Source organism: Dufourea novaeangliae, unplaced genomic scaffold (genome assembly GCF_001272555.1).
Source record: "Dufourea novaeangliae isolate 0120121106 unplaced genomic scaffold, ASM127255v1 scaffold665, whole genome shotgun sequence".
In the NCBI taxonomy this organism is placed as follows: domain Eukaryota; kingdom Metazoa; phylum Arthropoda; class Insecta; order Hymenoptera; family Halictidae; genus Dufourea; species Dufourea novaeangliae.
This window is the reverse complement of record NW_015374537.1, coordinates 55877-68422: the sequence shown is the minus strand read 5'-3', so window position 1 is coordinate 68422 and position 12546 is coordinate 55877. Positions and strand designations below refer to the sequence as shown.

General features: G+C 36.5%; 3 protein-coding genes across 3 annotated transcripts; 2 read left to right on the top strand and 1 right to left on the bottom strand.

The window, feature by feature from the left end:
- The first annotated feature begins 5736 nt into the window (after positions 1-5736).
- On the top strand, positions 5737-7544 carry LOC107193162 (poly(ADP-ribose) glycohydrolase ARH3-like). The gene is made up of 6 exons (XM_015582560.1): positions 5737-5991; positions 6145-6302; positions 6391-6609; positions 6700-6812; positions 7060-7288; positions 7380-7544. The coding sequence occupies exons 1-6, from the start codon at positions 5820-5822 to the stop codon at positions 7542-7544; spliced, it is 1056 nt and encodes a 351-aa protein (XP_015438046.1). The 5' UTR covers positions 5737-5819.
- A 379-nt stretch (positions 7545-7923) lies between these two features.
- LOC107193175 (rabenosyn-5) lies at positions 7924-10098 on the top strand. The gene is made up of 7 exons (XM_015582575.1): positions 7924-8059; positions 8210-8332; positions 8488-8628; positions 8720-8881; positions 8964-9315; positions 9405-9792; positions 9871-10098. The coding sequence occupies exons 1-7, from the start codon at positions 7924-7926 to the stop codon at positions 10096-10098; spliced, it is 1530 nt and encodes a 509-aa protein (XP_015438061.1).
- A 526-nt stretch (positions 10099-10624) lies between these two features.
- LOC107193161 lies at positions 10625-11977 on the bottom strand. Its single transcript, XM_015582559.1, has 4 exons — positions 11756-11977; positions 11512-11681; positions 11093-11451; positions 10625-11014 (listed from the first exon to the last, which is right to left on the bottom strand). Exons 1-4 carry the CDS (start codon positions 11923-11925, stop codon positions 10625-10627), a joined length of 1089 nt encoding a protein of 362 aa, XP_015438045.1. The 5' UTR covers positions 11926-11977.
- Positions 11978-12546: the final 569 nt, after the last annotated feature.

Genomic DNA, 12546 nt, shown 5'->3' with positions numbered 1-12546 from the left:
GCTGATTCGACCCTCCCCGTTGCTTTCATCTTCGTTATTCGTATTCCTTTTGCTCGCGGCGAGGAGGTGATTCGCGTGGGAAACGGGCCGCTCGTACCGCTGTGAACAAAATCACAAGATCGATTCGAATCTCGAAAGTCGTGCCAAAACGCACGTTTACACCGTAGCTCAGAGCCGATTGCGCAGACACACACACACACACGCACGCACACACGCACACTGTGTATGTAGAATCGCTCTACCATACTTAACCATACGATCGGGAAAAAAAAAGATCGTTGTAAGACACAATTTCAATTGACGGATTCATTTCACGTCTGAACACTAAGGATCGAGGAGCCATCGAAGACTCATCGATGATTTACTGTAACGTTTCTGTACGGGCAATACCATTGCTTCGTCGTTCGCACGAGAGCACAATTCACCAGACACTTTGTATAATATTCTACGGTATACCAGACGCGTTGCTTGCGCCAGCGCATCGTGCAATATTTCTGGCATGTATTTTGCATATTTGGCCGGACCGTGCTCCCGTAAACATCCGCGGGCCGGTGATAAGTGAAACAGCCGGCGGGCCGGGCCGAAGCCGCTATAAAATGACGGATTTAAAGCCGCCCGCGCGCGTGTCTGGTTTCGCAGATGTAAGCCGGACACGGCCAATCAAATATTTGTGCAGGTGCATTTTGGCGACTCGTGGAACAAAACTGCCGACTCTCCTTCGAATCGAATCGAATTCAGCTTCGCGAGAGCACGTGTGGTCTGTTCCGGCACGATCCCATTCTACTTCCGGTAGTAGGAAGCGGAAATTCTATTCGGCACACATGTAAATTCTCGTTAATTCTCGTAAATTCCGATGGCGCACTGTGTCTTTTTAATGGCAGAAATTATCGACATAACTATCATCAATTTGTATAATTTATGTATGTATATATATACATATACATATACATGTATACATGTAGAGGTATACATATTGTATGTATAGGTGCCTGCTGCGTGGTTATTCACGACAGAAAAGTAGTATGTTCGCGTCGGTGATTCTATGCAAATCGTTTCGCAGACGATATAGACGATATAAACGAGAGAGTAATTTTTACGAGAGAAGAAAAAATAATTACGTAAGAACAGTCCCAAGCGAGTATTCGGGTCACTCGGTTAACGCCTATTGAAACAAATACAGTGTCATACCCGTGGCATGCAGGCAAAGAGAAAAGAAAAATAAACCCGGACGCATTCGACAGGCATCGCAGACTCCTTTCAGGAACGATAATGGTTCGATGATAGGTATGCCCGTACGGGTGTTGTATTTTCATAACTTTCGATGTCGGGTGCAACAAACACGAAGCTAACAGAATCACGACTTCCTCGTTGGTATTCAAGCCACATGTTGTATTCACGTTCGTTCGAGCAACGGGTGATTAACAAAACTTGAAAACAACGGTGTTGTTACCACATTTTTTTCTAGCGTTAAATTAAGATCGATTTCGATCGCTTTCTTGTGGACCCGCGGGCGATCAACTCCGAAATCTAAGGATAATAATAATTGTAACTGTTCAAATAATAATGGTAAGAATAATAATAACTGTAATTACGATACGTTACGTAAACGAAATTCGCGACGCCACGGCGTCCTGAAAGAAGACGACGTGTGGCCGGTAAGGTCGATAAAGGAGAGGAAGTTGAGCGCACCGGCGAAAATTTATTCCGGAAATTCGCGCATGCACTGCTTTTGCAAGTTTCTGCGGAAACAGCCGTATAACTGCACGTGCCCGTTCGGACCACACGCGCGCGCTGTTACGAGGCTACGTGTGCTCGAACATTTATGTATGGATACGGATCGCGTGATATCGCAACACACACGTCGGGCTACCTATGAAAAATAAAAATTCACTGTATATATCGATCTCCTACCCCCATCCAATAGTGTATATGTACAAGCACTCGTGCGGTAACGACGCATATTCGTAGCAAGTATCGCTCGTTTGTGTTTTTGCTAGACGATGGAAAAACTGCTCCAGTCGAAAAAAATGCCGTTTTTATTTTCTCCGTGAACGACCGAATACCTGCCAAAGGAAACGTAAAACTCGTGTAAATGCACAAAGCTAAGAGTAAAGTTACACGAATAAAAAAAAACACTGAGTTGCGTTCGATCGTGGTACAGTGTAAAATATCGATCAAAGGAACGTAACGAGCTCCCCCCTGGATACACTCGTCTCGTTAAGGTCTCTTCCCGAATTCGTAGCAAATATAAGTACCGCGAATCGCTAATTGCGGTTCTCGTTACCTACTTTCTTACAACTCAGTTCACCCCGAGAAGTGCTTCGAGCGTGTAACACTTGCCGTAAAGAACGAATTAATTAAAGGAAGAAACGAGAACCGGCGCCGCTTCGTGCAGGAGCCGAGAAACCAGTCTCGAGGGAGCATACAAATGTTATTCGATTAAATATCTCCTCATATGAGATTTCATGGACTCGGCAACCGTGTACAGCGTGTACACGTAGTAAACGAATAATAACGTGAAATTGCAAAAAGAGATTCTGCAAATATTTGGGGGAGATTCCGAAGCAATTCGTCGGTGGGGATAGTTTCCACAAATATTTGGAGCAAATTTCGGGACGATTTGAAGCTTATCGATTACTTTACAAACACGGTCTGCCAGAATTGCGGTAAATAAATAAATAAATAAATAAGTAAACAAACGAGTAAATGAATAAGAAAGAGGGTCGAATTGAAATTCTGACCAATAATTACATGTCGTCGAAATAATGGATTCTTACCAGGGTGTGCGCGTTCATTGTCAGAGGTAAATGTTGAAATCGCTTCGGTCCCATCAAAAATAGACCGTGAAGTAAACCGAATACCACGCGTACAAGAATTACGCGCACCTCGTTCAATTTTCCATCAAATCCATGCAATTCGTCCTGGCAATACGACGATTCGATTACATACTCTTCGGTGCAATGCATTTTCTTCTTTCGACGCTGCAAGTGGATATATTATTGCTCGTAAACAAACATACGGGGGAAGGAATACGCGATGTCATTACGAGACAAAATCAAATTAAATTGCTTTTGATGCTTCGATAACAGCGGAAAGTACATTTAAAAAAGAAAAGAATAATATAATTTAAACTATAGTATTGTCATTTAAATTGAAATCGAACTTATGCATCTTGAAAAATTGTAATCCAATTTGTACAGGAAAGTTTTCACGGAAAAACCAATACTCCGCTCGAAAAAAACCACTGGAATAGATCGTTTCCCTCGGACAACAACAAGCAAAACAGGAAGAAAGAAAAAAAAGCGTTACGGATTTCACGGTGCTGCTGTTCGTACCGTTACTGAAAAACAGATACAGTAAATATACTGGTCAAGAGAATTAAGGGACCACGTTTCTAGGCCGTTGAAAACCGACTATCAAGAATGAATGAGAAATCCTCTCTATTTACTTCTCTTTCCGTCTTAGTCATTCAACCCTCGATAGAGTCATTCACATCCGGAAACAAAACTGGAGATCTCGTAAGAGTTTCAGAAAACTATCGAAACGAATCCTCAGGACAAAGTGAACGGTGTACAATGCAAGGTGATGAAACCCTGTAAGAATGGGAGTCGAGCAAGTGACTACCTTCGTCTCGGTAGACAGTACATAAACAGACAGTTCAATTGGACACACGAATAGTTTTTTCATTGATAAAGTCGTTGCAAGAACACTGAGGATAACTTACGTACGTTCGGGTGGCAAGGCTTGATGATTCCACTCGGGGAAAATTCAATAAGATGCGAAGAAGGTTGTTGAATTGGCCGCAGAGAGCGGGCACGAAAACACAGATGAACAAATTCCGAGGGCAACTTTGGAGTTCGCGAGGCTACTCGACGAACGCCGGGTGGATGACCCTGGTTTCGCAATCGTTGCTCGATGGAGTATCGCACGCGTTCCTCCGAAGAGGACGAACACAGGGCCAGTCACACGAACGGCATCGCGCAAATTAATCTTCGCTCCTTTTTGAATGGCAGCGGACAGTTTGTCATCGGTCAGCCAAGGTGTCGGCGAGAATCGCGCGAGACCGAGAGCGAAAACGGACCGGACCGGACCGCGCACCTACACAGTCGACGCCAGACTGGATATGCCCGGGTTGAGTTGAGATTGAGCGGACCACCACGCATCCTCTACGGGTAGAAGCTTTACCCCGACCCCGACCAATCGTCGCCCTCTCCCGACATTACTTCCTCGATCCTTTCGACGAAAACCACCCTTAAAGACTGGTGGTTTGTATGAGCGCGGGATCCCCTTCCTTCCCGCACGCTTCGATACAGAGAAATCTGGCTTCCTTCGGTCTCGAAGACGATTGTATTTCCGAAAAATATTGGGGTGGTGGGGGTGGGGGGAGGCGGTCGGCTTCAGTATCGATTCGCTGAAATGAATCAGATGAAATAAATAACTGATAGAAATAAATAAATATAATTAAGTACTCGCATGCTTCTGTACGTGGGTCCTTATGGTGGTATTACGCGTATGCGCGGTATTGCGTTTTCGGTTTACGGGTCTAGCTCCACAGCTGAGGTTATTTTAACGATTATTAATAATGTTTTTAATGAAAATTCAAGTTTTAACTGACGCGGGAGGAAAGTGGTTGAAAACGTTTTTGGCGACATCTACGGAAAAAGGCCCAAGCTACTGGCCAAATAGTATCAACCTCCTGTTGCTAGATGGCGCAAACAAACCATTAGAGCGCGCGATTTAAAAAATTATATTAAAACGTACTGTGCAATGCAATTCTAGGCTAAACTTGTTATACACGAAAATCAGATATTATACTTGTACCCAGATCCATGGACTGATTGTGCCTAGGATCTTTATGTTTGTTAATAAATACAAATACAAATTACGTTAATTAAAAGACCCTAAGTGTATGTACCTGCGGATTAGTGCGTATGCACATACACTCTACTGATCTGTATTAAGCTAACTGTTCATTAAAACCTAAATAAATGCAACGTTCACAGCCATTATCTCGGTACTATCCTAGATTTACGTTAGTTTATCGGGGATAATAACGAATTCCCAAGTCTCAGCATGAAGGGGGTTATACATATACATATACTGTGAATGGAGACGGAAATGAAGATAGATCATTTTGTTATCCTTATCGATTTTAACAATGATTACCATACACTTTAACTAATAACTTGAACCTCGGGTCTTTTTTATCTGATTTCTCATTAAATACATATAAAAAACTAATTATTAATTAACTTACCTACACCTAGCCTGGGAGAAATTGAAACATGAACTTGCATGAACTGCTGCTAGCCGAGGATAACGATAGTTTTCCAGAGTGCAGTGAACCTGAATGACCCTTGGCGTCTGAGCAAGAAGTAGCAAGAAGAATCATTAGAGCGCCATTTACAAAATTTCTGTACCTATTCAATTTCTTTTCATTAATTCGTTTCACTTACAAATTCTCTTTCTCCCACTTAGTAATTTACCATTGGGTCTGTTTTAAAAGATTCAAGTTTAATCTTTTCTTATTATGTGTTTACTGCAGATACATCTAAATTAAGTATCGAAACTCATTCAATACAGCCACGTATGTTACATATGGTATATATATCATGTATATGTATACATATATAGTATTTATGATTCAATTTGATTCAACTGCCGCTAGGATACCGGTATATCTATCTCATTAAAAAAATCGAAGCGTAAATCTTCTTTGATATCGTCACATCTGTTTTGATAACCATTGAAAGACTAAATACAAATTATAACTGTTCTAAGGCATTGAAGATTGTAAACGTTTGCGAGAGAAGAAGGTTATGGCAAAAATGGATTTATCATTGTTAAAAAGTAAATTTCGTGGTTCTCTGCTGGGCGCTTTAATTGGCGATTGCTTGGGCAGTTCTTATGAAAATGAAGAAATATTAACAACCGGCATGAAACTAATTTTACAACGATCCTTCGATAAATTGGAGGGACCAATGTTTAAAGGTAAAGCATAAAATTTTAAGCAAATTGTGTTACGTATTCTGTTTAGGACGCGGAAAATATGAAAATCAATATTTGCATAAATATCCTTAATCTATTATATCTCTTGTTATTATCACTGGTGTTGATATGTAGTATGTTTTTTTAACTGTATAGCACCTGTCATACAGTTTACCGATGATTCTGCAATGACTTACTCCATGGCAAAGTCTTTAATCGACACAGGGGAATTGGACATTATTGATTTAGCGAAAAGATTTGTCAAGAGTTACTATCAGGAGCCTAATCGTGGCTATGGTCCTCTTGTTGTAACAGTACGATATGGTGACACCAATTTTCCAAGAATTGAATACACATAAAAATTCTGTATTTATTATTTATGTGTAATCTTAATGCAACAAGGTATTCCAAAAGTTACGTGGTAACAAATTCATGGACATTTTAAGCCCAGCAAAGGAACAATTCAATGGTCAAGGTTCATGGGGAAATGGTGCAGCAATGAGGGTTGCACCCATTACATTGTTCTGCTATCAGAACTATGATAAACTTTTAGATATTGTTAGGAAAGCGAGTCAGTTAACTCATACTCATAAAGTTGGAGTAGATGGTGCCATTTTGCAGGTAATTACTTTCGTGCATATCTCACAATTACGTTTCAGTGAAAATGACTATCTTAACTTATAATCTGTCATTGAATTCATTGCTTTGCAGGCAGTAGCAGTGCAACAAAGCCTTTTATTAAATCCCAATGAAGAATTGAACGCTATAAATTTTATTGATGATTTAATCCATAAAATGAACCAAATAGAGATAGATGATGATGGGTATGCTTTAAAACTGTATTAATAAGAACATTTGTCCAGAATACTATGTCTACAGCTGGAAACCAATTTACATAGATTTACAATTTAAAGATACCAGTCTAAGAGGAATTGCTGTATTCTTTAGAAGCATTAGAATTTACAGATTGAAGTAAACTTGAACTGTTAATAAACTTCTTATCAATTTCGTATGATATTTGTCAGTTTTGCTATCTTATCAAGAAGTTCAATGAATGTTTGTTTATTACAGTTTAGGTCTGTCAGAACCACAACCCTATAAAGTACAACTGAGTGTAATGAAAAGTTTAATATTGGAAGAAGGTGAAGAATCACATGAAGAAAAAGTGGTTCAGATATTAGGAAATAGTGTATCAGCTTTATATTCAGTACCAACTGCCATATTTTGTTTCTTAAGAGCACAAAAACCAATTACTGGCATACAAACAGAAAATCCGTTTAGAAGAGCAATTCAATATGCTGTAAGTATATCATTCATCATTTGTTAATATGAAAAGTATTGCAGTCAGTATTAATAGTGATATAATACAAAATATATATCTTTATTTTCAGATTAGTTTAGGTGGTGATGCAGACACTATTGGTAGCATGACTGGTGCAATTGCTGGTGCATTCTATGGGGAAGAAAAGATTAACCCGAATCTTCTGCAGCACTGTGAAGCTTCAGACGAATTTAGGAATCTAGCAGACCAATTATTCAATGCAGCCACAGCGTAGTAGAAACTTCAACTTGTAATCATTTTTAATAAAATTTCATGAAACTACAATCATTGCAATAAAAACTGTTACTTTCAACTTATAATTGAGTAGCTAGATTTATGTATCACATCTATATAAATATATGTAATATCGATCATTTATAATTTATAACATGAATTTGTACCTTTTGTCAATAAACGTGGAAAACATTCGGTAACTTAATTTTGCAAGCAGAATTTGACGTTTCCATCAGCTGATTCGATTCAACATGGCCGCTCGGAAAACACGTTTCCTATCTACGGTCGAAGAAACGCCTACAAATGATTAATGCTTTTTATGAAATAGGAAGAAATTACGGTGGATAGTAGTGAAATTTTTCCGAATACCTTGTTTCACAATGGCTTGTAGCGAAAAAGTGTTAGAGGGATTTATTTGTCCAATATGTATGACAGAGTTTAAAGCTCCTACTCAGTTAACTAAACATTTCGAGGATTTTCATAATGATGATCCAGAAATTCTAAAATCACTTAAAGGTGAGAATATTGCATTCAACAATAATCCAGCGATATATACCCTGAATGTGTAAAACTGAGAAATGAAAAGGAAATGTATACATTTGTATTAAAAATGATTGCTTAAATTCAGTCAACAATATAAATAGCTGAAGTCATTTTCATTTGTAGACCTTTTTGGCAAAGCTAAAAAGAAGATTTTAAAGCAAGATGAAATACCAGAATCATTTACAACCACCATAATAAATAATAGACAACGTAGTCCAGAACTTAATTGGGGACCCCAAGAAATAGGTATGAATGTACATTAAAAAAGTATTTTCTGCTTCCACATATTTATACAGTGCTTCCTTATATGTATATATATTACTGTCTGCAGACATATTCCAATAGACTTTATAAAATTGTATCTATTATATACATTGCATATTGATTACGAAACATTTCAGGTGCAATTAAATCACATACCACATACTTCAAAGAAGTAAGAAATGCAAGACTAGAGCGATATTCTACTGAAACAAATAAACTTCTTATAAGACTAGATAAATTATTAAATAATTTACCAGCTGATCCTGTTGATAGAAAAAGTAAAACTCTGATATAATTGATCCTTGTATCGAAGATGTATATTTTTCTTTTACCTTTTATAAATTAACATGTTTCTTTCTGTTAATGTAGTACATGAGCGCGCAATAGTACCATGGATAGATGAAAAAGATGTGAAGTTATGCCCCAACTGTGCAAAAAGTTTTCATGTTGCTAGAAGAAAACATCATTGTAGACTTTGTGGGGCTGTTATGTGCCACAATTGTACAATATTTTTATCTTTGCAAAATGCAAGTAAGTTTTAAAGCAACCAAATACAGGGGATAAAGTAAATGAATAAAATTCAGTTTGTATGAACTCAATAACTATCTTATAGGAAAAATGACAAGTCCTGTATCTGTACAAGATGATTCTGCTGTGTCTCCTACTACTGAAAGACCAATCTCCGAACGTTTAGTACGTGCTGGTATTGGTCTTACAAAATTAGCTCGATCGCCATCCAGTGGTAGTTTAAATAGTGTTCTGTCATTAGTCAATGACTCGGCAGCTGGAGAACATCACTTCAGAATTTGCATGCACTGTGCAAATTTACTCGATGCAAGAGAAAAACAAAAAGCAAAACACTTTGATAAACCAATTGTGTGTCAGTTTTATGAGAAGATGAAAACTTACATGAAGGAAGCATCGCAGTATGTGAAAATGTACAACAAAATGTGGGAATCTTTAAGGTACTAGTTACACAAACATCATAAAATGAACGCGTATATAATAGCATTGCAAGTTGCAGTTCATATGTATAAAAGGATGAATTTTTCAGTGATGGAGAATCTACATATAATTTAGAAGATGCACAGGCTTTAAGAGTTAAGATTGCAAAACTGGGTGAAAATATAGATATAATTAGCAAAAGAATTTCAGTACTGGGAATCAGATGCGTGGAGAATCCTCCACAGGAGCAAGAACTCCGACTGCATCAGATGGTCAGGGTATCTGCAATGATATTTCTAAAAGAGGAATTACTGACTGTACAGGCTTTACCTTCAGAAGAGAAATACGGAGAATTGCAAAATGAACGCCAGAAACGATTAGAAGCCAGAATTAAGTATGAAAGACAGCTAGAAGAAGAGCCAAGGGAGAAATCAAAGGAGTTACGTAAAAGAGAAACATGGAGTAATGAAGTCCGACCTTCTTTGAGAGAAAATAAGGTAATACTTATTTCTAAAAGAAAACAGTTAAAACATCAGTCTCTATATTAATATAAATTAACTGCATTGTTAGCGTAGCCGGTAGTGGTACTGAATCAATCACAAGGTTGGGGACCTTCCAATGTTACACCTAAGATGCCTTCTTCTATGGACCCAATAATCGAACAAATGAGCAATCTTCGAGCTTACATTAAACAGGCTAGAGATGATTGCAGATATGATGAGGTTGCCACCTTAGAAAATAATCTTAGGGAACTTCAAAGCCTCTACTTTACTATGAATCAGAGTAATAATAGTGATGGGTAGACATAACCATGATTGCATTTTTCGGTAATCTTGTATTTCTTATCGAATTTAAAAAGACTTAATAAATGTTTCTATTACGTCCAAAGTTTTATGCATCTATGTTCATGTGTCAATGTGCAATGTGATATATGCGCGAGTTCCTTTACATTGATAAATTTAATTATGTCTCAATATCTAGAGACTTCGTAGAACAGATATATACTATTGTACATAATGATACTATAGAAAGTGTATCATTTTTCACAAAAAAGTTTATATTAACATTAAGTGTATTAGTGTAAGAATAATCCACGATATGAATACGTTCACTTGTATACACCAATTACTATTGAAGTATTTCTGTGGATGTCAGTTTCACTATCCATGTCATCATGATTATGTATTATTTTTATTAAATTCTAAATAAATGTGCATGCGTTTCTACACAATACCATTTGGACTTCTTATTATGAAAGATTAATTTTTGCCAAAACTTGAACCTACTTCAACATGTGTATAAAAAATAAAGCATGCTCTTTTATATGACCTATGAATTATGTTGTTCATTGTATTCCAAAACTGTGATAGGTAATTCTTGCGAATCCAGTGCATCTTGTGTTATATTTTTTTGCTCATTGAAAACATTACTACTTGGGTTAGTAGCAGAATCTGCACCAAGTTCAACGATACACTGAGGCAATTCTGCAGATGCTACTTCATTTTCTTTTATATTTAGAGTACATACACAGGATGAATTATTCATAGAATTCTTTTGTAAACTATTACTGAATGTAGCCATGCTATTGTTCAAAAAGGCTGGAAGTTCATTTGACACCATTTCTTGGATTAATTTCGCTTGTTCCACAGTGTGTCCAAATTCATTTAAAAATAAAGGTAACTCGCAAGTTGATAGTTCCTGTTTCTTCAAAATACATTCCTGCAAGTTACTATTGTTTATGTTAGATGTATTTGCAAATTCGTTTACTATTTTCGTTATACTAGGATTGTTGAGTACTCTACACTCCTCTGTACTATATTCACTATTGAATTTCATTAAGTCAGACATTTCAACTTTTACAGATTGTTGATTTTCAATGTTTTCTAAACACGGTTTATTATGTTTCTTGCTTATAGAAACTAGTTTTGTGGACTGCATTTTTCCTTCCAAAGAATTATCATTCAGTATATTTTCCTTTACATTAGAATTAACCATCTTGTTATCATTGGTGTCAGAAGGTAATCTAAATATTAGAGATTCACTGAAGTCAGTGTTGTCTTGTGGACCTACTTTTTCTTCTAATAATTTTCTTATCTCTTCTTCTGATATATCTACAGGTGCTGCTGGTCCATATTCTGGTCGTTTTGGAAGTTCATCTGTTAACAAAAATTGATGTTTCACAATGAAAATCAGTTGAACATTTTTGTTCATCACACCTTTTAATATGTTTCCTGCTACATAATCAGCTGCTCTGAATAATTCGGCTTTTACCAAAAGGTTCAATAAAGTGTGTAATGTTGGTCTTTTCTTGCCCATCGTTCCCCATTCCGCTAAAAATATTTCTGCTGCATTTCTTCGCTGTTGCTGTGCAGCTTGCTCAATCATACTACATATAAGGGTATGTACAATGAATAAATAAATATTAATACTTTTTCTAGAGCCATGTCTTTAGTGGATTACCCGAAATGTTCTGCATTAAATTTAGGAAGAGCACAGTTTTCTCCTTTTGGCACAATAGCCATTAATTTTTTCCACGAATCAGATATATTCAATATTTGCCCAAGCATATACAGTTCTGCAGGTCTCAATTTTCTTAGTTCCGTGTCCAGACAAACTGTATTTTGTGACATTATGTTATTTATATATATATAATCATATATCACAGTGGTTTCTGCAGTAACTAATATTTCATAGAAATAAGTCGTACTTCTAAAAAAGAAATAATTTTCTAGTATTTTATAAATAATTTTAACAGAACATAAATAAAGGTACCAAAAGCAGGCATATTTATGTAGGACATACATTGTATATGTATATATGCATGTAAGTACATACATTGTAAGAATAAAACCAAAATAATTTCTAACCTTTTTGTAAATAATATTCCGTTAAAATATCATGTGCTTATTGTATATTTATATACCTATTTATATAATAATTTTTAGAAAACTATCATTTACCGTTGTTTCTAAGTACTCGCTATTATGGTTTACATACGAAATAATAATTTGTTTATTATTTTTATTCGAATATTATACACATCAAAGGAATCAGAATGAATCAGACTTCCCGATTCGTGTATTGAAATTAAATTGAGTCATACTCGCTATTGCGATATTTCTCGTGATGAAATTGAGATGCAATTATAATTATGCAAAATCTATTAAATTCTGAATGAATGTAAACTATAATTATACATAAGGGATTATAAACTTGATATATATTAAACATTGTATTGTAAAAGGTTTGTA